At 42.2% G+C, this 27,352-nt stretch overlaps 1 protein-coding gene across 1 annotated transcript in view; it reads left to right on the top strand.

The window, feature by feature from the left end:
- The window catches only part of dpyda.1 (dihydropyrimidine dehydrogenase a, tandem duplicate 1), a 198,477-nt gene that overhangs the window by 118,537 nt on the left and 52,588 nt on the right, over nucleotides 1-27,352 (top strand). The window contains exons 15-18 of the mRNA XM_010891133.5: nucleotides 1,752-1,820; nucleotides 8,627-8,710; nucleotides 16,338-16,458; nucleotides 17,044-17,163. Coding sequence (XP_010889435.2) covers nucleotides 1,752-1,820; nucleotides 8,627-8,710; nucleotides 16,338-16,458; nucleotides 17,044-17,163 — 394 coding nt within the window. The remainder of the gene's footprint in view (nucleotides 1-1,751; nucleotides 1,821-8,626; nucleotides 8,711-16,337; nucleotides 16,459-17,043; nucleotides 17,164-27,352) is intronic.

Here is a 27,352-nt window from a genome sequence, read left to right on the forward strand (position 1 = left end):
ATGGAAACTCTGGCATTGTTAGCAGTAACAGGGAAGAATAAGTCATTTCTGCGGGGTATATCGCTATGGCTGAGGTGATAATAACAAGATGATTCACGCACACTGACGTGAACGTGCATGTGCACTCGCACAACATCAGAAGAAGTTTTAAGTGGACAACTTGTTTAGTCGGAGCAGTGCCTTAGGTACCGGTTTATTTTTAATGAACACGAGAGAGAGAGAGAGAGAGAGAGAGCAAAGAGTTCAGTTTCTGCTGTTAGGTCAAAAGCAAGGCTTGAGGATGCTGAGGTAAAATACACACCAGTGCCCAAGTGGTTGACATAGAAAACAACAGCAATATAACGATCAGCTCAGTTTTTAAGTATCAGTTTTCTCGCCTCATTTCTACATTTTTTTTTCTAGCAGCACCAGTAGAAACCTGCACCAGTAGAAGTAACCCAGAAAACAGTGGATGTCCTAAGGACCGGAACACCACGTTCCGTTGACTTCCTCACAATGAGTTTTTGTTTGCAGGAAAGCCTACATGTCTTTCCACCTCATAATATCATCTATGAAAGTCTAATATCCCTGAATACAGAGAGCTCCGATATGACTAATATGTCAAGCAGGGCCTGTATATTGGGAATGGTAAATGTCATGGAGTCCATGGGGTGCTCTCGCTTTATTTGCACACTAAAATCTAGGTCTATTTAAACCTCCATTAAACCACAGCAGGGCTGGAGTTGGGTCTGTGTGTGTGTGTTTCTGGTAGGGTGGTTTGGGTAACCTTCATACCTGGCTAGGAGAGATTTATATCTAACAGATATTCGTCGCTTGAGGGGGCTCAGCCTTTCCGTTTAATATCCACCCCTGTATCCTAACTCTGTTTTTATAAGGCCTGCTGTTGGAAGGAGTTATATTTACTGTCTTTTAGAACTTGAGTACACCTTTAATACATACTAGTTAAAATCATGGTGAGAGGAGAGGAAGCTGTACAAGGCGGTCACCTAAGTCTGAATGCAGTTGATTGATGCCTACTTGGCCTCAATGCATACTCTAAATGCCTTAATAATGTAGAAGCGAATAGAAAAGGAATTGGTTCTAGGAATTTAGTTCAACAAAGAACTATTATCATTATCGTTATTTATTTATTTATTTATTAAATAAGACAACCATAAACACTTAAAACAGTTTCCAGACAGTTATATAACAAAGGAAATACAGTAGAGATTGTGCTGTCAGAAATGATATACCTCCAGAATACACCCTCTGCCTCCCAGACAAGAGGGTGATAGCCTCGGCGATTAGGTCCCATTGGTTATCCTTAGCCTCATGTCTATACATCATGTTCCTTTTTTATCTCTGTTATTACTTAAAACCAGGGGGCAATATTAAGAAGCAGGAACCTACAGTATATAACCTGTTTTATGGAGGTCTTATTGTACGTCTGGAGGATAGAGAGTAATCCACCCTGAGCCTCTTGCAAAAAAACTCTTCTCTGATGGTTTTAATGTTTTAATAACGCTGGCACACACAGTGGATTTGTCCTGATCTTGTAAAATTATAAATATTGATTTTGTGAGAGGGAAAGGGAGGGCAATGCTTATGCTTAAAGACAGGATAATGGTTGCTCCTCTTAGATCTATTTTATCATGGGCTGAAATTAAACAAGACCTTGATCGGCTTCTTCTTTTTTTGCCACAATGGATGGATCGTTCCCTTTTCATTATTTTTCTCTTCTTTTATCCTTGTCTTTCGTTCTTTTTCTCTAGGTCATCATTTCCAGTATAATGTGCAGCTACAACAAGGCCGACTGGACAGAGCTTGCCCAGATGGCAGAGGTACGTCTGTACAACGATTTCTTTATATAAATGTACAATTGCAAATGCTGCCCAAGAATGTTTATTACATTTAGCCTAGTACTGAAATGTTGATGTTTGTCGCTAGCATAGCATCTTTGTCAGTCGCCCTCATTTGGGTTGTATTTATTGAATTAGACCTCGAGCTTCAGACAAGGCAGAATGCCACATCCACTGTTAGCATTTAAACTCCACAAATATTGAATGAGAGGGATGTAATCCTGGATTTGGAGTGGGTGCAACATTTAGTTAAATGTTTATCTGTCCTAAACATGCGGTGGTCTGCCAAGTGGCTGTAAGCAAAGATACAGATGCCACTGTAGGAGTGGAACGATGATGGAGGAGAGAGCAGGTTGAGTGAGGGAGGGAAGGAAAGAGAAATAGGCAGAGAAACAGAGAGAGAGAGAGAGAGAGAAAAACGGACGTGGAAATTGATGCTTTTTCAGACCAGACATCGTGAGGCTTAACCATCTGTGAGGTTGGACTGGTTCATATTTCCATCCTTCCAATCCCCAAAGCTTCTAATCTAAACATGTCCTTGATTGAATCAACCAGACACTGACAAAGAAATTGAAATACATGCTAATGTACATGGCTGTGGGGTTTGTTTAATATTTTAAACAACATAGAGATGATATGTGTTTCCTTTTCCATTTCCGATAAACTAGGTTTAGATAAACCAAGGGAATGTTAGGTTTACTGACCGCTCAACTAATCTGAGTTGACTCGCATATCTCAACCACTTAATTGTGCTATGGGAAAATGTCAGAAAGCAAACAGGTCTAACATGTCAATGTGTTAATGCTGCTATTGATTTAATTGATGCGCCACTCTCTCTCCAACCTCATTAAAAACAACCTGCCAGGCTTCACTCTCCATTCGAAATCCCCACCTCCCCAACCTTCACCATAAAAATAAAAGATGGACGGAAGATTCCATACAGTATATTCAGTTTAATGTGTGTGGAATGCAATTTACATTCCTTTCCCCTCCTGTCCCTCCTTATCTCAAGTTAAGAGTAATATTATCATAATTATTCACTTAGGAAGGGTTTACTCCAAATTGAGATGGTGAAGAGAGTCGGTTCCGTTTTGGTTAATGCTCCAGGTTCGGCAACAATACACCTCAGGAGTAAGAACCATTAGAACCGCTGCTTTTCATTGTCTTCATCATCTTCATCGTATCTATTGTGCGTCTATTTAACTACCTGTAGCCGTGGTAATATGAAATAAAAGTTGTGTTGCTATGGCAACTGCGTTTTCAAGGGGAGTCAACCATTCATTTCCACTTTGAAATCTGTAAGAGAACACTTAACACTGTTCCTTGCCTAAGGATATTACTTTAAAGATTTTTTTTCTTCCATTCCCTCCACCTCCTTTCTGCAGTGTCAATCTGAAGTAAAAACCTTTCCCTACTTTCAACTGTCACTGCAGTTCAGTAACTTCTATCTTTTTGTCCCCTTTATTTCCTCAATTAGATATTCTCACCAAGGAATATTGCATCATAACTATGTGCTAGCGGCCATGAAAAAGTCATTTAATGGTGAAGGCTTGTGAACGTCTTAAAATTTTAAGGTTACAGTCTTTTTAAGGTAACATTTTTTATTTTTTCACAGATGATAAGAGTACTTACATTAAAAGTAAAGGCTATAGGGAAATAGCTGTACGGATGTGTGATGGGCGGGCGAGTACTGCTTGTATGTGTTTTAATAGGGTAAAAAAAATACAGAAATAAAGCCAAACAAGTTGCCCTGTTTTAACTGATTTAACTGCTATGAAATGCAATGCTGTGAACAAATTATTAAATAGAACAATACAGTGCCCTCTCTCTCTTACACACACATACACCCACACACACAACACAACACACACAGCTAGAGGTGTTGAAGTGCCTGAAATGTCGAGAAACAACTGTGTAGATGTGATGAAGCTAACATTTGGTACACATCAGTGAAGAAAGGAGAATAACATATCCGTCCTAACACCACGTCTAATCCAGGACATCCTCCTGCTCTTTCTGTCTGTCGTCTCCTCTGACTATTTGCTAGAGCCGGCAGGCAGGCAGACTGGCTGACTTACTGACTGACGGGGTGACTTTCTGACTGACTGACTGGCTGAATGAATCTACCCGTAAGCTATTTTCATAGCTCATATCATGTTCCTAATACCCGGGGAGATCACACCAACCTTGATGCTCCAGAGTGTGTGACAGGGCTAGCTTACGTTTCCATCGTCAAGTTGTGGGTTGATAGTCCATGTCAAAGGCAATGTCAGGTTGGATAAATATCTGCTCGGGGCCTCTGGCTCGGTTATGGAGCGTATCCATCCATCCACCAGATGCTCTCCGCTTTGATTCCTAGTCTTTCCCGACTCACAATCCCCATGTATCCATCCCAAATGAAATATTCCCTCAGTAGTGCTCCAGTGTTGACCATAGTCGCTGTACACAATATTTGAACTTTGTGTCATTGTATTTTACCGCTTCTTCAGTTGAGAACTGGTTTGTATTTACAGCGCCTTTCGGGAAAGTATCAATCAAATTTATTTATAAAGCCCTTTTTTAGCAGATGTCACAAAGTGGTTTTACAAAACACCTGGCCTTAAACCCCAAGGAGCAAACAACAGTAGTGTTGAATTTCAGTGGCTAGGAAAAACTCCCTAAGAATGTCAAAATTTAGGAGGAAACCTAAGAGAGGACCCAGGCTCAGAGGGGTGACCAGTCCTCCTCTGGCTGTGCCAGGTGAACATATTACAATTGTAATAATAAATAAATGCATGTGGGCTGAGTCTAGAGTCTATTTAAACTTAGTCCAGGTCCGAAGTATGACCAGATGGACAAGGAAAGGGACAACACGGGGAGGGGGAGGTGTCAGCACAGTGGCAGCTGAAATCGTCAGGCATCATATCGATTTGCAACACAACCAGGAGGACTCTGGACAGGGACAGCAACGGGTCCCCCAAGCCAGGTACTCCGCAGATGTGGGCCAGGACCTAATGCCCTCCTAAGTTCATAACGGGAGGAGACTGGGAATATTCTGAAAATGAATTCCTCACATCAACAAGGATTTAACTTAGTGGAGAACTTAGTGGAGAAGGAGAACTGACCCTACTCCCCCAGCACCATAATATAGCATCGTAAGACCTTGGGACTGAGACAGTGTATTCAAACCACTTTACTTTTTCCACGTTTTTTGCGCTCTGAAACAAACAAATGAATGAATCTACACACAATACCCCATAATGGTTAGGTGAAAACCTTTTTATTTTATTTATGCCATAACTGACATATGTACATATGTATTCAGACACTTTGCCATAACACTCCACATTGAGGTCCGATGCATTCTGTGGACTTGGTGATGACTGATAACTGATCATTCTTGAGCTGTCTCTAAAACTTGATTGGAGTCCACCTGTTGGGAAATCCAATTGATTGGACACGATTTTGAAAGGCACCCATGTGTCTATGTGAATTTCTGACATGCACTTCACAAGGCAGGTCAGAGGAACAAACGAGCCATGAAGTCCAAATAACTCTCTGTAGAGTTCAGAATTATGTCAACACATAGATCAAGGGAATGTTATGAAGAAAATTGCTAAAACATTTGAAGTTCACAGAAACACTGTGGGCTCCATCATTGAAATTTTTTACAATGATGGACTTCAGGGCTTTAAGATAGAGTAGCTAGATGGAAGCTGAATGTGCTACATCTGGCGTTAACAAGGCATCTCTCATCAACTGGTTAATGCCCTTCCTACAGTGAAAGTTGTGGTGGGAGCATCACGCTATGGGGATGCTTCTCAACAGCATTGATTGAAGGGAGCAAAATAAAGAGAGGTCCATGATCCAGAGTTCACAGGACTGGGGCAAATATTCATCTTTCAGCACAACAGCAACTCAAAGCATTTGGGAATGGGACAAGTCTGTGGATGTCTTTGGATGGCCCAGTCAAAGCCCAGACTTGAACCCTATTGAACAACTTAGGGGAGACCTGAAACTTCCGAAATCTAAGTATCCTAAGCTTATAGAGGAGACTCAAAGCTGTGATACCGCAGAAGACTAAAAGCTGTGATTGCTGCCAAAGGCAATTCTACAAATTACTGAATAAGGGGTCGGAATACTCATGTACATGACATATTTACTCATTTACATGACATGTTTGGTTTATTTTCTATAAATTGGCACACATTTTTTTCTTTGCCATTATGGGGTATTGTGTGTAGACTGAAGGAAAAACAAATAGTTTAATCAATTATAAATTAAGTCTAACACAATGAATGTGGAGAAGTGTACTTTGTTTTATTCAGTACTAATCCAGTACGATCCATATTAATGCAAGTTGTGGCATTTATGTCCTATAATCTGGTTCATAAATTGCTCATTTTAAATTCATGTAGCTGTAGTGGAGCATCATTTGTGAGGAAAGTGTATCAGAACCACAGACTTTGTATTTGTGTGTACGCTAATATTATATTGCTCTGCTCCTTATTATGATGCTAAACGGTATATTCAAATATAAATTCTGTCTCCCTCTTTTGCTGAGTCTTTTCCTTGAGTATGTCTGTCTCATGGGGGTATGGAGATAAAGACATGGCTGACACACAGCCTCTGCTCTCAGTTCTCTGCTGTGTACAGGATCCGCTCCCCTCATCCTTTTCTTTCTTAACTGAGCCCACAATGTCAAACACCTCCCCCTCTCATCTTCTTCTACAGAGCATCGCAAAGCTCCTTATTATGATCTGAAATGATAGCGCTTAATGTTTCTTGTCTGCTCGGCCCTTTGTGGTGGCAGAAGAGAGAGAGGGAAAAAGAAAGAATATAGAAAAAAACTGTGCTTGTATCCCCTCCTTTTTCTCCACGAAGGGCTTAAGGAGGAAGGGTGAAATTAAACACTATTGATAATTGGCTTTGGGGATCCCAACGCATTGTGTTCATGTTGTACCAGCGTTTGCCCTTAATGGACCATGAAATCCTGGGCTGACATCCCTCTCCCCAACCCTAGTCTCAACCCCAGCTCCATACCACATGCAGTCTTAGCCCCATATTGCTCCAGCTTCAGCCTGCGGTGCCACGCGTAGATCTGCGTTCTTGCGTGCGCGTGTTGGGTCACCTTTTAGTGTCACGATGCCCGAGCCTGCCCACTGCCATTCATAAGAAGGCGAGGTAAATAATCAGATTTGTTATGTAAATTGTACCAAGCCAAACCTTGTACTTGCTTGCGATACCTTGGACACCATTCCAGTTAGATATGCTTCTTTGAATGGATTCACTCCCATCATTAGCTTGAAATAGAATGTCAGAGAAAAACATTGCATGACTTGTCCAAGTTTTAACATTTCACAAACGCCTGGAATCACTCATCCTTGAGCTCAATTGTAAACCGAACAACTTTCAGGTTGTATTCTAAAAAGGCTACAATGTTTGGTTTACTGTTTTAATGTTCAGTTAGAATACAGTACATTAGGTGATCAGTGCGTATGTTTTTTTTTTCATGCATACTCAAGACTATTGATAAAGAGCATAGAGAACAACGCTGCCCCCAAGGCTAATCAAGGAAGTACAGCTTGTCTGAACACTGCTTAGTTGCATAGGAAGAGGAACCACCCATTCTATAATGTAAAACTACACATCAACAATCTTTTACTCTCCTTCGGCTCAGTTTGGGTAAGCTATGGAGTGGCCTGTATACGCCAGCTCCAGCCTCATAAAGAGTTCCCCCTTCACACCCCAGCTCTAATCTCATTCCTCTGCTCTGACCTCATCCCTCCACTCCATCCTTTACCCCAACACCAGCCTCATACCCCAGTTACACCTCCACACCCCGGCTCTAACCTCATAAGCTAGCTCCCACCTTCATACTCCACCTCCAGCCTTATACTCGAGCTTCAACATCATACCCAAGCGTCAGCCTCATACCCCAGCTCCAGCCACGCACACTGTCACCGAGCTCAAACCCCGGCCTCATACCCCCAACATGCCCCACGGCTTCTAATCCTGACTATGATGAATCACTCTCTCCCTGCCTCCTGCTCCTGTGCACTTTATAAGGCTAAAATGCGTATTATTCTTTTCTCTCTCTCTAATGGTTGTCAGTCTGAGGCCAAATCATAAATCCGCAGCTGGAGACTCTCTGGCAGGTTTGTGGAGCTGTTTGTAATTGTTTAAATCCCTCTTGTGATGTGTTTTAAAGCCCCCACGGAAATGTAATTGCCTGTCAGACGCCTTTCCAGCTCAGCCGCTCTTCTCTCGCCGCTCTTCTCTCTATGCGTTCATTCGACGCCCCAGACGCTCCCCCTCTCTCCACCAGTCCGTGTTACAGTGTCATCTGATGCCCATCCATGCGGAACAGTTATCATTTGTCTAATCCCTTTTAGGGCCCTCTTGTTTCAGTCTCCATCTATTGTTTTGCATTTAATTGCATTCCCATATATGTACAGTGTATCTTGAGTGCATCCACATTCACTTCTGCTTGTTCCTGTTTTTGCGGTGTTGGTATGTACATGTAATATCAAACAAAAGTTATAAAGGATTCAAGGCAGTTAATACATTTTTCTAAAGATCCATTCCCATAATGTTTTTTTTTTGGGGGGGGGGGGGTTCCAGGTGTTTGGAATGAATAAGAAATCAACCACAGGTCAATAATTGTTCATCGTGATGATCCCACTAAAACATGAAGACATATTGGGATCCCTGTGAAAGCTGTTTTTTTCCCCCATAGTGATCTTGTGTTTAAATTGTTTTAAGTTGGTGATATTTATGCGTCTTTCTCTGTGTCTTTCATTATACAGGCCTCAGGAGCCGATGCCTTGGAGTTGAACTTGTCTTGCCCTCATGGGATGGGCGAGAGAGGCATGGGATTGGCCTGTGGACAAGTAAGCCCTGAGATCAATTGTTGTATCCTCCTGGGAACTGATACCTTTCTGACTGACCAGACTGACTGATGGATATTTGTGATGTATGATTTAAAACTTGCTCTGTTGAGTCCTCTATACTGCTTGTGGTGGTGTACAGGTAGAATCAACTGTAAAGAGTATAAGCATGTTCTGTCAAGGACTATGTTCTCTGTCTATGGCACGACATAGTTCACTACACCTCTCTGTTCTACAACTCATTGTAGTTCACAAATCCTCTGTTACATAGCTTTCAGCACAACTCCTCTCTTTTCTGTCTTTATAGCTCAGCGTCGTTCACAACTCCTCACCTTTCTCTTTATTTCTCAATGTAGTTCACAACCGCTCTCTGTTATAGAGCTTTCAGCATAGTTTTCCACAATACTCTCTGTTCTTTCTCTCTAGCTTAGTCTGTTTAACTCTGTGCTCTCTTTATATCTGAGCGTACTTCAGTACTGTTTCTAACTTCTACTTAGCGCTTGAAATGGGATGTAATGGGTGCAGGAGCTGAATTTTCTCAAGACTATCAGAACTCTTCTCAGCCTGTCCCTGGCACACACACACACAGAATGCACACACACAGGGGGGTCCTTCTCTCCTTTTTGGGACCTGTTTGAGGAGAGGATCACATGAGATCCTGGCATACTTGTTCGATGGGTTTTGTGAGAGAGAAAACCTCTTTTCAAACTTGGAACAGCAAATCTTAATCTAAAAGATGGGACATTTTTACAGACACAGATAAAGCCTGCTCCTGGACTAAAATCAAGCTCTGCAAATCTAGCCTTAATCCTATTTCGCTCACTTTGTATTTTGACGTTGTTTTCTAATATGGTCCAAAAACGGTCAACTTTTATTGAGGACACAGTAGCTTACACATTTCCTCAAAAACATTTACTGGTACAGTGCTCCGGACAGTACAACACCATGTTGGTGACTGATAACTATCATTACTACTGTACATCACCATGTTGGTGACTGATAACTACTATTACTACTGTACAACACCATGGTGGTGATTGATAACTATCATTACTACTGTACAACACCATGTTGGTGACTGATAACTATCATTACTACTGTACAACACCATGGTGGTGAATGGTAACTGCTATTACTACTCGACAACACCATGGTGGTGACTGATAACTACTATTACTACTGTACATCACCATGGTGGTGACTGTTAACTACTATTACTACTGTACAACACCATGGTGGTGACTGATAACTACTATTACTACTGTACAACACCATGGTGGTGACTGATAACTACCATTACTACTGAAGAACATGTTGGTGACTGATGTACATCACCATGGTGGTGAATGATAACCGCTATTACTACTGTACATCACCATGGTGGTGAATGATAACCGCTATTACTACTGTACATCACCATGTTGGTGATTTATAACTACTATTACTACTGTACAACACCATGGTGGTGAATGATAACCGCTATTACTACTGTACATCACCATGGTGGTGACTGATAACTACTATTACTACTGTACAACACCATGTTGGTGACTGATAACTACTATTACTACTGTACAACACCATGGTGGTGACTGATAACTACTATTACTACTCTACATCAACCTGGTGGTGACTGATAACTACTATTACTACTCGACAACACCATGGTGGTGACTGATAACTACCATTACTACTGAAGAACATGTTGGTGACTGATGTACATCACCATGGTGGTGAATGATAACCGCTATTACTACTGTACATCACCATGGTGGTGAATGATAACCGCTATTACTACTGTACATCACCATGTTGGTGATTTATAACTACTATTACTACTGTACAACACCATGGTGGTGAATGATAACCGCTATTACTACTGTACATCACCATGGTGGTGAATGATAACCGCTATTACTACTGTACATCACCATGTTGGTGATTTATAACTACTATTACTACTGTACAACACCATGGTGGTGAATGATAACCGCTATTACTACTGTACATCACCATGGTGGTGACTGATAACTACTATTACTACTGTACAACACCATGGTGGTGACTGATAACTACTATTACTACTGTACAACACCATGGTGGTGACTGATAACTACTATTACTACTCTACATCAACCTGGTGGTGACTGATAACTACTATTACTACTCGACAACACCATGGTGGTGACTGATAACTACCATTACTACTGAAGAACATGTTGGTGACTGATGTACATCACCATGGTGGTGAATGATAACCGCTATTACTACTGTACATCACCATGGTGGTGACTGTTAACTACTATTAATACTGTACATCACCATGGTGGTGACTGATAACTACTATTACTACTGTACATCACCATGGTGGTGACTGTTAACTACTATTACTACTGTACATCACCATGGTGGTGACTGTTAACTACTATTACTACTGTACATCACCATGGTGGTGACTGTTAACTACTATTACTACTGTACATCACCATGGTGGTGACTGATAACTACTATTACTACTGTACAACACCATGGTGGTGACTGTTACTACTGTAAACCTTCATTGCTTTGTAAATGCAATCCATCATTGTTGATCTGAGAAGATCTTCTGAACAATTAGTTGTACTATAACTGTTTTAATTTTAGAATTGGATGTGTAGCCATCCATTTGTGTGCTAGTAGGAATAAAATGGTTGGTTTGGTACAAGAGGAAATGGGCCAATGAAACCCAGCGAAGAAGTCAGCTGGAACGTTTACTCTGTTATTATGGAGGCTGACTACACTCCAATGAAGCATTGATTTATTCTCATCACCCCCTTAAAAGCCCACACCTCTTTCCGAAACTTCACATTTAATTGAAACGTTTAGTGATTGTAATGATCCATACGGGACAATACTCTGTCTGTGCTGAATTCGCTCCTTAAACAATATTGTCTCACATGAGATGTTGCGTTGTTCAATTTAACGCGTCGTTTGATTTAAAACTTTAAGTGTGTCACGACAGCTATTTGTGGTTTTGAACCTTGTCATCTGAGGATTTTGAGATGGGGAGATCACCACCTTTGGTCACCAAAGTATATGCTGAGGGAGTAGAGTGGACTTTCACGTGTCTCACTGCTCTTAATACCAAACTACCCTGTCCACCAGTCGGACAAACACACACATCCCCTCGCACGCTTTAATCTAACCATTTCATGTCAGAGAAGACTTTTGAAGCACTCTTATTTTCTAGCTGCTTATCTAAATCTTTACACATTAGCCTGTCTCCCTAAGGGCAAATTGTGCTTTCGATTTAAACACATGTGACACCACTTGTCACCTAACTGCTCGTAGGCGGGCAGAGCGTTGGTCGAGTCATTAGACGGAGACAGGGCGCCACTCTTCCCTTATCTACCTGCTTGATGCTCTACCACCAATCACGTTGCAATGTTAAAATAACAAGGTTACGGTGGTTCAATTCCAGTGAATGCTGCTCTAGAAGACGATGGGAGGATTTTCCAAAGCATAGATAAAAGTGGATTATCACACACATCCAATCCAGACAAACAGGTAACTTGTAATCACCTAACACAACTTGATTTGAACAACGGCGAGAAGGTCAATCATAGAGACTTAATCGTAATCATGTAAACTAGGATTTGTTTTGCGGAAGTGTGTGTATGCACCCTGCTATATAGAGTAGAGGAACTACAGACGTGAATAGGACAGAGTACAGTCAGAGACGTGCTGCTACTCACCGCTGTATATGACTGCACTAAAGGCCTTGTCTGAATGAAGGCAAAGAGAAAGCAAAATGAAAAGGACATCTTGACTTGAGTCCCACCCTCTGGCCTGCGGTGGGAACGAGAATAAATGAAACAAACAAACAAACGGATTCCCGTCTATAACCGGGTAAGGAGACAAAGCTATTTTCTCTCTCAGTAGCCATAAATTACCAGAGTTATATCCCCTCCGCTGTTAGATTTTCTGCTGTAAGACAAAAAGCTAATCAAAGCTGTGTGCCCGCAGGCAGGTAACCTCGACGTGAACTAAAGAGAGAGAAGCAATATCATTCCATCAATCCCCTCCGAGTGCTTGGTGGCCCTGCCACCCCTCAATGGAACGCCGGGGAAAAACATTGGTTCTGACACTATGAAAATGGGAGGGAAATCGAATTTGAATACCGTATTAATATGTAATTTCACTCAGTCACTTACCACTACTGTCTTCAATTGTAGAATTGTAGGTACTGTACTGTAGTCCACTTAGAGGTGGCTGGTTACATTTTGCATATTTTCTTGTTCAAATTTTAAAGGATGTTTATCTTTATATCAGTGCAGATATCTATTGTGTTTATTTGTTTTTGTGTTTATTTTTGTCTTGTTTGATTTGGTCAGCCTTGTCATCATGGATGGTGAGGTTGTTGAGTTCAGTCCAGTGGCCAGACAGTGGTGAGACAGACAGATCCTGGAGATTAGAGGTTCAGTTCTCATAGCTCTTATTCACATTTGACTCTCAGCATCCACCGGGAACTCATTTCTACCTCCTTCCCTTCCACTATTCACAAATGAAAACCGAAGCCCCCTCTGAACATGCCTGGTGACATGTACCTTCCATCACACGCACACCTCCCCCACTGCCTGTTTTCACGCAAACAAACTCACCCAGACACACACACACACTCACCCGATCAGCCGTTGAGAGTCTGGGGTTGTTAACGAGAGAGCTGACCTCTCGTGACCTTGCTCTGTAAAATTAAAATTGAAGGTGTAAGCCCGTGCTACTGTGCTAACCCTCCCTCCTCTCTGGAAGGCTGGGCTGTCTCAGTGGCCCTCACCCCTTCCTCATCCCAGCCTGTGGTAATACACTCCGCTTTCTCCTCCCCTACACACAGACGCACGCACGCATACACACATATACTCACATACTCCTCCGCCGAGGCTGCCTGTCGTGCTGAAACTAATCCAGCGCCGCGTGCTTTCGTACCCTGCAGTGACAGAGTACTGGAAAAAAAGAAAAAGACAGAATTACATCAAAAATGGCCGCCAAGTACCCTTTCCACCAACTGTTTAATTTCATACTAGACCTCCCCTCCTAAATGGCCAGTGCCCCTTGTATCATTTCCCATCGTGGCTGGCACCTGCCCTGTTACAGTCAATCAGTCAGGGATGGGCTGTATTTATTCCAGTCTGACCGAACGCGGAAGGGTTGAACCACTGGTGTATCCCGTCATTGTTGGGCTGCTGTCCTGTGGGAACGCTTCCGGTCCAGGAGTCCACATCATGCCTGCGTGCTTTTAACACTGGCAACATTTATGTAGCTTGTCCCAGCTCAGCAGCGCAGTCAGACCTGCTCTCACGCGTTGACGCGGAGGAACGGCGTGGAATGACTGCCGGAACTCTAACCGGGCTTGTCACACAGGTGCTTCGTCTCCGGGGGGGGGGGGGGGGTCTGTAGTAGGAAGGGACTCCCTATTTCCTCTTTCTCCTCCTACCCTTTCGCCGACTCTATCCCTTGTCCATCACCTCCCCCTCCTCTGTGTTCCCCCACACCCCCACCTATCCTCTCCCGTTACCCAGTCAGCCCCCCTCCTCCCCACTCAGCCTGTGTTCCCCCCAGACGGCAGCACTAGCTGGCCTGCCCCCATCTGCTATGTAATAAGCTGTCTGTCAGGGGCCCAGGCCTGGCTGATCAAGCTCCCCCTCTGTGAGTGCAAGGCTCTTACAAGCAGCATCTGGTTGGGCACTGGTGCTTGGCTGGAGGCCATGACCCAGCCTGTTGTTCTGAAGCAGCCATAATGCAATTTCCCATGACCCTTTGGGAGGATTGGTTTAGTCCCTCTCCTTCCTGTGTGGTGGACCGGGCTGCCCGGTCGAGTATCTTACAGCGAGTATCTGTCTCTGCACTCTGCATTCTGTTTGGCCTCTCTTTCTTCCTTTTTCTCTTAATGTCTTTTTTCTGTCTCTCTCTCTGCTTTCTTCATCTCTCAGCGGTGATGACGGTCTTACCCTGATCAGCTATTCTGCTACTGGCAATCACAACACATGACGCACGTGTGGAAATTGTCAGTGTCGTCTTCATCGAGGGTGGAGCGCTGTAGTTGGAGTGTGTTTGTAGCAGAATCTGCACGTCCCCCCCGCCCCCCCCCAATCCACATCCACCGCTTCAAGTATTTCTGATACATTGGCTGCGTGAAATATCTAGCCAATGAATCTCCCCAGGAAAGCGGGCAGCGCTATCAACTATCTCTTGGGAGCCCGGGTATTAGGCCTCTCTCTCCTTTCTCTCTCGTTGGCAGGCGGGCAGGAGGATGAGAGTGGACTGGTTGAACCCTCTTCCCTACTCTTGTTTATACCCTGCTTAAGTCTTGAATAAATCAAGGCAAATTGCTATGGATGGCACTTGCTAGAGACAAGTGCGTAAATCTAATATCTTCTCCAAAATCCTGGAAGTGAATTGTATCATCTCCTATGGAGTAACCTTCCCTGTACCCTTTCGGCCGGCTTTAGAATACACTTGGCATATTTTTAGGCACCAATATGATTCTTTTCACCCCCATTACCCCTCCCCCAGCCCTCACCCCCAGCGTCACTCATATTGTATTTATTCAGACCCAGAGAATTATACCATTCAAATCTCATTCAATAAGCTGTTATTTTTTATGTGCTACTGAATCACACAGCATGACCTGGAAATAGAAAGGAACAGTCAGAGGGAAGTGTTTTTCTTTCAGGCCCTTTGCTTTATTTATTTTTTAAATAAATTATTATTTGCTAATGATTTTTTTTAAAGCAAATTCTAACCTTTATACAGGAGGGCAAACCCCATAGGTCATTGCTATATGGTTCTGTATATACCAACAGTTAGTGGATATGTCAAAGCAGAAGCAAATTTCCTTTTGAGGGAAACAGTGATGGAGAGGAGAATAGGGGGATGAAAGAGGACTGGGGGAGAAAGAGAAAATAGAGCTAATAGACAGAGAAATTAAGGAAACAAAGGGCCGAGCAAGGAAAAGAGAGAGAGGAATTGTGAAACAAAAGGAGGTGAAATAAGTAAGGCCCATCGATACAGTCGAAGAAAGGAAGGGAAGTTGACTAGCAGGGACTGTTGAGAGACACGGGGAGCGGTCTGTGTAATAAAAACATGCTACATTAAACGCACTCATTAGGAACGCACACACTGATTCCAAAAGGAAGTCCATTCGCTTTACAGTGGTGTCGTGTGCTCATTTTGACTGTGAGCCTCAGATGAAGGGGTCCACCACAGTGAATATGGTCCCATTTGGGATTCACGCAAGGCTTAAAAGAGGGGGCCGTAAAAATGAAATGTGACACTGACTAACCTATACCGTTGTCAGCTCGGCAATTGCACGCACATTTTAGAGGGATTCTCAGGGCAAAGCCCTTTGGTAATGCCACCTTGTAAGCCGCACAGTTTTAAATATAATTCTGATGACAGTATGTGAACACTAGGCCGGATTGTACAGTAGTGCAGTATGTACTAGATTGAGTGCCACTAACTCACTTACTAAGCTACCTGAACCAACGAACTAACCACTGTTGGGGCTTCTTCCCTCTGCCCCAGGAACCAGGAGCCTCTTCCCGCCCTGCTCCGGTATCCCTTACTCATTGTAGTTCATGTGTCTGTTACTCAGGATACAGAGTTGGTGCGTAACATCTGTCGCTGGGTGAGAAAAGCTGTTCGGATCCCCTTCTTCGCCAAACTGACCCCCAACGTCACCGACATTGTGGATATAGCCATGGCAGCACAAGAAGGTATACTTCTGACAGCAATAGACATACCTGTAGCACTGGACCTGGAGGCGGGTCTACATTTCATCAAACATTTCCACAAGAGCTTTCCTGCAATGTTGTGTGTTTGGACATTGAAAGGGTTTCTGAGGTCTGGCCGTATTTTTCCGATTTAAATAAACAACCGTTCCGTACTAGCGTTAGGCCTACCGTTGATTATAAACCACTCAGATGAACTTTCCATAATTGTTTATACTCTGACCACCCTGTTTTTTCTGAACTGATACTTCACAGTCTTTAACAACTAGCTTTATGTTGTGACAGTGACTGTAGCTGCCTCATGTGAACTTGTTCTCTGTCTCCCACATCTTAAACACTTCCCATATCATCGGAAAGCCAAGTGACAGACACCACCCCAAACAGCATAGACACTAATGGAATGACTTGGCACAGTCCAAGTCCACAGGCATCTTAACAGACGCCCCGCCACGCTCCGCAGTAGACCGCAGGACTCTTACGGGTACTGGTTGGTTTGGCCTTGGGTTTGGCTGCTGATGCCGAACTCTGTGCCCGTTCCCCTGCGGCTAACGACTAAACGTGTCCCTGCAGGTGGTGCAGATGGCGTCACAGCGACCAACACGGTCTCCGGGCTGATGGGGCTCAGGGCAGACGGCACTCCCTGGCCTGGCGTTGGCCGAGAGAAGAGAACCACATATGGCGGTGTGTCTGGTAAGTGTCATCCAATTCGCTGCCCCCCTCACCACCTCCGCACACACACACACACATTCCCCCTGGGCCGGATCAGCCAGACTGTGTGTGTGTGTGTGCATGCATTTGTATGTCCGTACATGTGTGCACATGTGTGTGCTGGTTTGTGTGTGTGTGTGTGTGTGTGTTTAAAGGGGTAGTCTGTGTTGCGGTCTTGCTCCTCTCCAATGCTGTGTTTATGTGCCTGCCCTATGCGCTACGAGACACTGAAACTCTGAGGCTGGACACTGTTCCTAATAGCACTGACAGATGGCCCTGAAAGTTATCCTAATTCGGCCTCCGCTCGTCTCTGCCTGCTCTACTGGGATGAAATGGGAGGTTGATTTCTAGGCTGTAAAGGGTGAAAGGGACTTGGTGAACTTTTTTCTTTTACTTTTGGAAATTGTGTTTTAGACCGAGTGAGATGTTTTTGGAAGATGTGTGTAGATGTTCATTTTAATTGTCCCCCACCAATTCAATTGGAACGGGGGACAAACAGTTCCGCCTGTTTGTTCTTTTGTGCATTCATGTGTGTGTCAATGGTGATTTATTTGAACTTACTATGAACATTTTGACAGAATTTGGTTGAGAACCAGCATTTTGCAATGACCTAAAAAGTCCATTAATCTGTGTTCTTACAAAGAAAATGTGCTGGCCAAGTCAAGCTGCTGTGTAGCTCAGTGATCAGAAGAGCTGTCTCGGCATCCAAAGGCTTGTTTGTATTCAGGTCAAGGCATATATACATCGTGTTTTTAAAACTCAATTCAAAACAACAGTGTAGATTATGAACTTCTAAACATCGCCATATAAATGCATTTCCCCAGAAATCCTATTGAGATTAAATGGTTTCTAGGCTGCTATGGAGAATTAGCATTATGATTGAATGTGTGAGTCTTTTTTTCTTATTCGATGCAACATTACACAAAAACTGTTGACATTTAGTTGCATCTTTGACTTGGCTATAAAAGTAAAGTTATTAAGAGGTTTCACTTCTACCTGGTCAGTTACAACCTAAGTCATAACTTGCTACAGTGGGGAGAACAAGTATTTGATACCCTGACGATTTTGCAGGTTTTCCTACTTACAAAGCATGTAGACGTCTGTAATTTTTATCATAGGTACACTTCAACTGGGAGAGATGGAATCTAAAACAAAAATCCAGTAAATCACATTGCATTTTATTGCATGACATAAGTATTTGATCCCCTACCAACCAGTAAGAATTCCGGCTCTCACAGACCTGTTTTTTTTAAGAAGCCCTCTCCACTCATGTGTATTAACTGCACCTGTTTGAACTCGTTACCTGTATAAAAGACACCTGTCCACACACTCAATCAAACAGACTCCAACCTCTCCACAATGGCCAAGACCAGAGAGCTGTGTAAGGACATCAGGGATAAAATTGTAGACCTGCACAAGGCTGGGATGGGCTACAAGACAATAGGCAAACAGCTTGGTGAGAAGGCAACAACTGTTGCCGCAATTATTAGAAAATGGAAGAAGTTCAAGATGACTTGGTCTGAGGTTCCATGCAAGATCTCACCTCGTGGGGCATCAATGATCATGAGGAAGGTGAGGGATCAGCGCAGAACTACACTGCCGGACCTGGTCAATGACCTGAAGAGAGCTGGGACCACATTCTCTAAGAAAACCATTAGTAACACACTACGCATGGATTAAAATCCTGATTAAAATCCAGCGCATGTCCAGGCCCGTCTGAAATTTGCTAATGGCCATCTGGATGATCCAGAGGAGGAATGGGAGAAGGTCATGTGGTCTGATGAGACAAAAATATAGCTTTTTGGTCTAAACTCCACTCGCTGTGTTTGGAGGAAGTAGAAGGATGAGTACAACTCCAAGAACACCATCCCAACCGTGAAGCATGGAGGTGGAAACATCATTCTTTGGGGATGCTTTTCTGCAAAGGGGAGAGAACGACTACACCGTATTGAGGGGAGGATGGATGGGGCCATGTATCGCAAGATCTTGGCCAACAACCTCCTTCCCTCAGTAAGAGCATTGAAGATGGCTGGGTCTTCCAGCATGACAACGACCCGAAACACACAGCCAGGGCAACTAAGGAGTGGCTCCGTAAGAAGCATCTCAAGGTCCTGTAGTGGCCTGGCCAGTCTCCAGACCTGAACCCAATAGAAAATCTTTGGAGGGAGCTGAAAGTATTGCCCAGCGACAGCCTCGAAACCTGAAGGATCTAGAGAAGGTATGGAGGAGTGGGCCAAAATCCCTGCTGCAGTGTGTGCAAACCTGGTCAAGAACTACAGGAAACATATGATCTCTGTAATTGCAAAAAAAGGTTTCTGTAGCAAATATTAAGTTCTGCTTTTCAGATGTATCAAATACTTATGTCATGCATCAAAATGCAAATTAATTACTTAAAAATCATACAATGTGATTTTCTGGATTTTTGTTTTAGATTCCGTCACTCACAGTTGAAGAGTACCCATGATAAAAATTATAGACCTCTACATGCTTTGTAAGTGGGAAAACCTGCAAAATCGGCAGTGTATCAAATACTTGTTCTCCCCACAGTATGTTCAAATTGTAAGTGCCAGATCCTCAGGATTCCTGTAATTAAGTTGTCTACTCTCCCTCATTTTTACTGCTAGTAAGAGAGAGCCACTCACCATGTAGCTCTTGGCTTCATTCCCTGAGTCCTGTGGCTGCACCCTTGTGGGCATCAGTTTTGTACTTGCAGTTTACCTTCTTTAAGCATGCACACATTCAACGTGTTCTTTGAAAAGAAAAGCAACACTGAGCTTTATATTTCTCCTTAATATGAATTCACATGGTTTCTGCAAGTACAAATATTTTGTGTGTTTACTAAATAAACACTACTTTAGTATTAAAAAGCTAAAACAATGCTTACCGCGATCTAACTAGCCGGCAACTAGCAAAACATCTTTTAGAAGATCTTAATGCACTATGCTAGGATAAAAGATAAACTACAAGTTGGTGCTTCCTACCAGTGAAGGTGTATATCGCCTTTGTATTCATGTAATGTGTTCTTCTGAATCAGAGAGCCTATTCTAAATTATTTGTCTAAATGTCACATCTGACCGACACTGGTTCCTATTCTGTCATAACTCTTATCTGGCTGTTTCATTTCATTCCATTTCATGCCAAAACCCCACCAACCATATAACCACAATAAAGCATTGTCAAATTACTTAATTATGACTTCAGAAGATGATTACTCCCATTCTTTCTGTTGCATTATTATTTTTTAGGTTACAATCAAATCACGGATTGGTGCCACCAAAAATGTTTAGTGTGTGGCCGTTCCTTAGACTGCTGTGCCACCTGGGTGGCTGTATACTAGATATTTTAATTAGGACCTCATGTTTAAATATCTTTTACAATTTCACTGTCAGTCTCACATAAGCAATGAGTACTCGCAAAAGGACTTGACCATCAATTTCCTTTATTGTAAAGAAACCATGAAACCACAGCAGAAGAACTAAAAGGCTGGCTTATAATTGTTCATTGCTGAATGTATTGAATGCCAAGCATTCGCTTTGACGTTTCAGTCTCCATCTGTGATAATTACACACATTCTATGCAGATAAAAGCCTTAGTAAAAGCACCAAATGTAAAATAGGTAACGTAGGGACACAGTGTTAAGGGCAGGTATTCAGCAGGCAGAGGGTTTAGGTGAAGAACTGTGGATATGTATTCACATTATTAATAGCTAGCAAATGCATTTAAAAGACAAACAGTTAGACACTCGACTTCTCAAATAAAATATTAAACTGCAGTATTTTCCCTGTCTCTTTTGCATCTTGTGTACCTGGCTCAAACAGCAACTGTATACAATTTTAAGCACCAATATACGTGGCAACATGATCTGTCTGACAACAGAAATGTAACTAGAATATTCGGGATTACAAAATGACATAATGTACATGCCAAAAATATTATAATTATATGTACACTCAATTGGGCATATGTTATAAAAATGCAAAAAATGTTGCCAATGGAACAAAAAACAATTTTTGAGGAGATATGTGCTTGAAACAAGTGAAATAATCTGCCAATGGAACAAGCGGTATATATCTTCTAAAAACAAGAGGTATGTTCTAGCTTGTTATGAAAAATTTACCTTATTTTAAGGATTTTTTTTACCTGAAAAACAAGTTAAATATACTTGATAAGACAGATATTTTTGCAGTGTAACGATGTGCAAAGGGATTCACAGAGCCTCTCTCCAACACAACGTGGACAGCATAAACATAGTTAGGCGTTCGGGCAGCAGATAGCCTGGTGGGAAGAATGTTGGACCAGTAACTATTACCACCCAATCCTTGACCCTTTGCTTTTAGCATTGTTCTGTTTGTTTTTATCTTTATTGTGATTTGTGTCTTATATGGTGACCTTGAGTGCTTAGAAATATAATTATTACCAAGTGAAAAATCTGTCACAGTGCCATTGAGCAAGCCACTAAACCCTAATTGCTCCACCTTGGATAAGAGCATCTGCTGAATAACTGAAATGCAATTAACAGAATGAAATCAACAGCTATTAGCTTGTTAGTGTACAAAACCAACATCTCACTCTTGTATGGTACAGTTGACTGCATTGATGTCAGGGAAAGATTATAGGATGCTACCTCACAAACATACAAATATTTCCCTAATGTACTGATCAGGGACTATAAACTGAAGCATACTGCTATCGAAGGGGCTGAAGAATAATATAGTAATTATAATATGTGTGCTAGGGCACTACTAGGAATAATGCAAATGGAAAACTACATAAGGGAAATAGAAGGCACTATTTAAACATAATGACAGAACAGATATTGAGAAGTGGGCATAGATCCAATTCGTCACACAGCCTAAGACAGCAATGGCTAATCCCTGGAGTGTTGCTCTCTCTTGAAGATCCGTTTCCTGATATCATCTTCTCCCAAAGCATAACCGTTTGAATATTGTCTCACAAAGGGGGAAAGGAGTGTTACCTGCAAAGCCTTTTGGGTAACACAATTGTTTTAGGTTTAGTCGAATGGTGTGACACAATACTGCAGTGGGACTTGAAACAAAGGACTTAGTCGTTGCTATGGGATATTGATGTTGCCTATGAAGGGCAGTCGATTTCATGATGATGTTGTAAAGGAATACACTTCTTCAGATGAGAAAACACAGCCCTTTCTTTTCTACTTGAATTAAATTAATTTAATGTATAGTATTTAAGACTATCTTACCGTTTGGTTAACTGGAATATGTGTGTCTTTTGATTAAATAGGGCTCAGTGGTGTTGTGTCAGTGAGAACAAGAGGGGCTGGAACTGTTTTGCATGTAATCATGGTATTATTTGCGTCACATTATTATATAATATTGGTTTGCAAAAAGATTATGTGCTTGAGCATGCTTGGTCTCTTGCCTTTTGTATTATTGTGTTGGTAAAACATTGCAGTGTTGGAACGCAACTGTTTCAGCCAAGCTCATTCAGCCTCTTGGCAGTGAGAGAAAGAAGAACTTGATTGGCTTGAGTGATGTCACTCAAATCACTGCAGCACCTAGCCTACTATGAGAATACACTGGAGCCAGCGGGCTTTGGCCCTCTTGGGTGTCACCACTGAGTTACATTGGCAGTGCACATCAAAGTTGGGTCTATACTCGGATAAATTAGCATAGCCAGTTCAGCCAGGAAATGAGTGGTAATTGGCCAGTGATCTGATATGCTAATGGTCGTACTAGCATGTGCAAATCCATCCTCCACACCTGCCTCCACCTGTTTGGTTCTATATTTCCTTTTGTGTGGTGGATCAGTGCTGCATGCCTTGCTCATTGCCTGTGAGGATTGCTATTAATTATATATGTTGGTAGTATTGTACACAGTCATGGGATGGCAGTGAGTTACCCCAGAGGAGCAGAACCTAACACCTTGTATGTACATTGCTGTGCAATAATGGTTAAACTAATGTGGCATTTTCTGCCAGAACTAACATTTCACTGATGTGTATCAACGTCTCCTATACCTATATCATGAATCGTGTCCACTCTCTAATCACTTAATTAGTGCTATGAAGTGGTTATCACCATTAAACATCTTGGATCTCATCAGCCTACCAAATTTAACATGGAAATATGCCCATCCTGAAACATCAATCAAGCTGGTGTAGAAGTCCAAGTGTTGTTGTTGTTGGTGGGACTTTCTTTGAAGTAGCCATTCAACATGTAGTTTGATAAATGTTTCATGTCATACAATACCTATGGAACTGATAGGGCACTAGCTGAACTGAGTCACCGTAAACTGTATTATCGTTTTATTAAACAGAGCTTGTTAATAAGCAGTCAGACCCATAACAGTAGTCCTTATACTTTAACAATCTACCAGTACCTTACACCCGTGCTGACAGTAGTTTTAAACTGACCAAAATGTATCTCTGTAATTCAACTCAAATATTATAATGTTTTAGTGCGTTGAGTGGTTTTCATGCATAATCCAGTTTGCCCCGATTTGTATGTTAACATTTCCATTGAAAATAGGAGTGCGCAAAGAAAAAAAGCCCTGCATCACAAAACAATGCAATTCCTGTGATCCCATACAATGGGAGAAATCCAGCTACAGTATACGGGAATAACTATATTCTAAATGTCTCTTCCTGTTTATCTTAGAAAATGTTTCCTTCCTTTTCCTTGGTTCCTGTTTCATTCCTCCGGAATGTTTCCCACTCACCTCGTATAACCTCGCTATCCCCCTCACCTGTTGTCCTCGTGTCACAGCACATCAACAAATCCTGTTTGAGACAACGACAGAATGTAACCCACCTACTGGTGGACACAGTGCACTGACTCAATAATGCATGGAGATGCTGTTTCTTACCTTTGTGCCTCAGTGGACGTCATTCTTACACAACCCTACTGCAGAGGCCGTTGCATTGTTAATGTCATTTATGAGATAGCAGCATTATCCCGTGACATAAACAGTCCAGCGTGACCGAGGTCACCACTGTATCCAGAAGAAAGGCCGGTGTGAAGCGCTCTGACCACGGCTCCCTCTAATGTCGGACACTGCCTGTCTGCACCTTCCTCTTCCTCGGTCTCTCCGTCACCCATCCCCCTCCGGCACTCTTCTCAGCTGGTATTCGGCCCCGTGCCTCAGTCACTGTGTCTGTATTGATGCCAGGGGAAGGAGAAGGGAAGGAGAAAAACGAATGAGAAGGCAATGTAGTACATTAAAAATGTATATGGAATCTATTGTGGCAGTATTTTATGTAAGCAAAACTACTCAATGTCACATTTCTCTCATGTAAGCCATGGCTGCCGGCTCCTGTGACATCCCCCTAGGATTGGGGTTGCGGAGGTGGGGCTCCATCCATCACCTCCCCTCCCCCAGTTGCCCTAGTCAACTAGAGGGGGAAGTAGGCTAGTACCTTTTTCAGAAAGTCTTGCAAAATACTCTGGAAGATCCTGCCATTCACTCGTTTTAAAGGTTACGGTCTGGGTGTGCCAGAGTGCCCTGCATACTTGCATGCGCGTCTTGTGTTTGTGCGCGTGTGTGTTCTTACGTATTAGAGCGTGTGTTCGGACCAGTGTGTGTCAGCTCGCATGCTGTTTAAAGGCTGATCTGACAGGTTTTCCCTGACGTTCTGTTATACCCCCCACAGATTCCCCCAGCTCGTATTTACTACGTCCAACACAAAGCCAAACAGACACAAATGTCAACCACTCGGTTTAAAGTCATGCTCCATGTAAAGATTGGCATTTCACCAGAAAAATGATATTTCTTTGACCTACTTTTTGTTGGTGTTTTTTGCACCTAGATGTTTTTTTACCAGCTGCAAAGTTTGACTTCCTTGTAAGTACACTGTACGTTTTTCTTTTAATAAAACCACAATAACCACTAACTTCTTTCAGTTGGTGATAGTGCTTTCCAGTCAAAACTGTGTTCAATGTATGTACAGTACAGTCCAGTAAAGTTCTTTGACAGTGACACAAGTTTTTAATTTTTTTTTTTTACTCCAGCACATTAGATTAGCAGTAAAACAATGACTAAGAGGTTATCCTGCCAACTGTCAACTTTAATTTGAGGATATGTATCATAAGCCTTGAGCTATGTTGGAACTACAGCCCTTGTTATACACCCTCCCCTTCATTTTAGGGGACCTAAGGTAATTAGACAAATTAACCTAATATTAAATAAAGTTGTCATATTTAGTACTTAGTGGCTAATCGTGCAGCTAAGTTGCAAACCTTTCATGTAAAGGCTGCCTAAAGTCTTTGACCCACCGGACACAGAGTTTATTCCCTGGTGGTGCTCTGCCAGGATTGTACCTTTGATGCTTTGGCTGTATGTGCGGGGCCATTATCCTACTGAGAGGTGTAGTGCTGTCCAATGGATTTTCAGTCATTTGGTTTTATCGCAGCAGACAAGACATTTCTGTACACTTCACAATGAATCTTACTGTGCCTGTCATCAGTTACATTATCAATGAAGACAAGTGAGACGGTACCAGTGGCAGCCATATATGCCCAGACATAACACCTCCTCCGCCATATTTCACAGATAAGTTGTTTTTTCTGTACACTGTCCACTTGCCACCATGTTTATATTTGTCTCATTGTCCACAGTACCTTTTACAGAACCCAGCAGGCTTTGTTTGGTATTTTTTTAGACCATCCTGTCTTGCTTAACTAGTGTTTTTGGCAGTCCAGCCTCTGTAGTATGGATGGTGGAGTCTTCTGCCAATGGTAGAGGCTGACATCCAATATTACTGAGCGTGTTTCTGACCTTTTTCTGTAATTCTTTTGTTTGTTTTTTCTTAATACCAATGAGCATTCTTTGATTGTCTACTGTAGAAGTCTTCGTTGGCCTGTCAGGTCATTTGTCAATGCTGAACTAACCTGTGCTTTCTTTCTTCTTTGTGTACCAAACTTGTCATAGCTAATGTTTTGGCTAAGTCTCTGATCAACATATTCTTGTTTTCTGCATGATGATGACCACCTTGACATGCATCAACACATCTTTGGTCCTTGTGTTGTTTGACACCAGCAGTTAACTCCAAATGCAAGGCCTAGAATCAAAACCAGACATTGACAGCTCTCATGTGCGTGTGTGACTAATGAAAAACACACCTGGCTAACAAGAGATGATTGTAAAGCCAGTTTTCAAAATACCATTGTTCCCCATAAATGGGGGGAATATGTATATAACATGTTGCTATTTACAACTGCTTCATGGATGAAAACATAAAGTTGACATTCTGTAATTGAACCCCATCATTACAGTATGATATCAAGCTACTTTCAGAGAATGCAACATGGAAAAGTCAGCTTTGCTTTTAGTGACTCTTAAGCTGTCAGCGGGTTCTAAAACAATGAGATACAAATTCACAGTGTATATTTTTCTCGCCAACTTGAAAGTCAGTATTTTCTCTCCTCGTTATCGGCATAACTGACCAAGTGAAAGACAGCTTCATGATGCGCTGCTGTATGTTTTTCACTGGTTAAGTACTGTTCTTCGCAATTAGCTGAGGTGAAGGCTAATAGGCAAGTAGAAGAGATACTGCTTTAGACATTTGAGTAGGAGGCAGTATTTTTAAAGAGACACTAAACATAACAATTCTGATTGTGTTTTTCTGTTCATTAAGAAAAAATGATTTCAGTCTTGGGGGTGTGGTTTGATGTGACAGTTATCGATGTTTGTCTCCCAGGAGACACCACTGGAACAGAGCTATTATCTTTCTCTCAAATGAACCAACGATAACTCAACATATCTGTCATTCATTTTTTTTTTTTATTACTGAGGAGGTTTTAGTCACACAACTTTTTCTAAAATGTTTTTGGCATATTATTTCCAAGTTAAAAAACAAGGGGACATGTTGTCTTATGAATAAAAATTCAAATCCACTGTGGAGCTGGGCAGGTCTGGATAAAGCACAATTACCAGAGCTGTTCCTACAATGTTAGTGGACAAGCATAGTTGGACTTAAGACCCACCATTTATGTAAGCCATAATGAACTATTGAACACAAATCTCACTAACCTTTACCTTTAAAGATAAATACGTAATGATCAGCATTTACCATCCAGCAATTCTTATTGCATTTTTTAACTGGAAATAAGTTTAGGGACTAAAATTATAAATTTTTCATATCACAAGGAGAAAATCTCGACATCGTTTCTGCTTCATGTGAATCCAGCCTCCACCA

The sequence above is a fragment of the Esox lucius genome, chromosome 21 (genome assembly GCF_011004845.1).
Source record: "Esox lucius isolate fEsoLuc1 chromosome 21, fEsoLuc1.pri, whole genome shotgun sequence".
NCBI classification, from domain to species: Eukaryota; Metazoa; Chordata; class Actinopteri; order Esociformes; family Esocidae; genus Esox; species Esox lucius.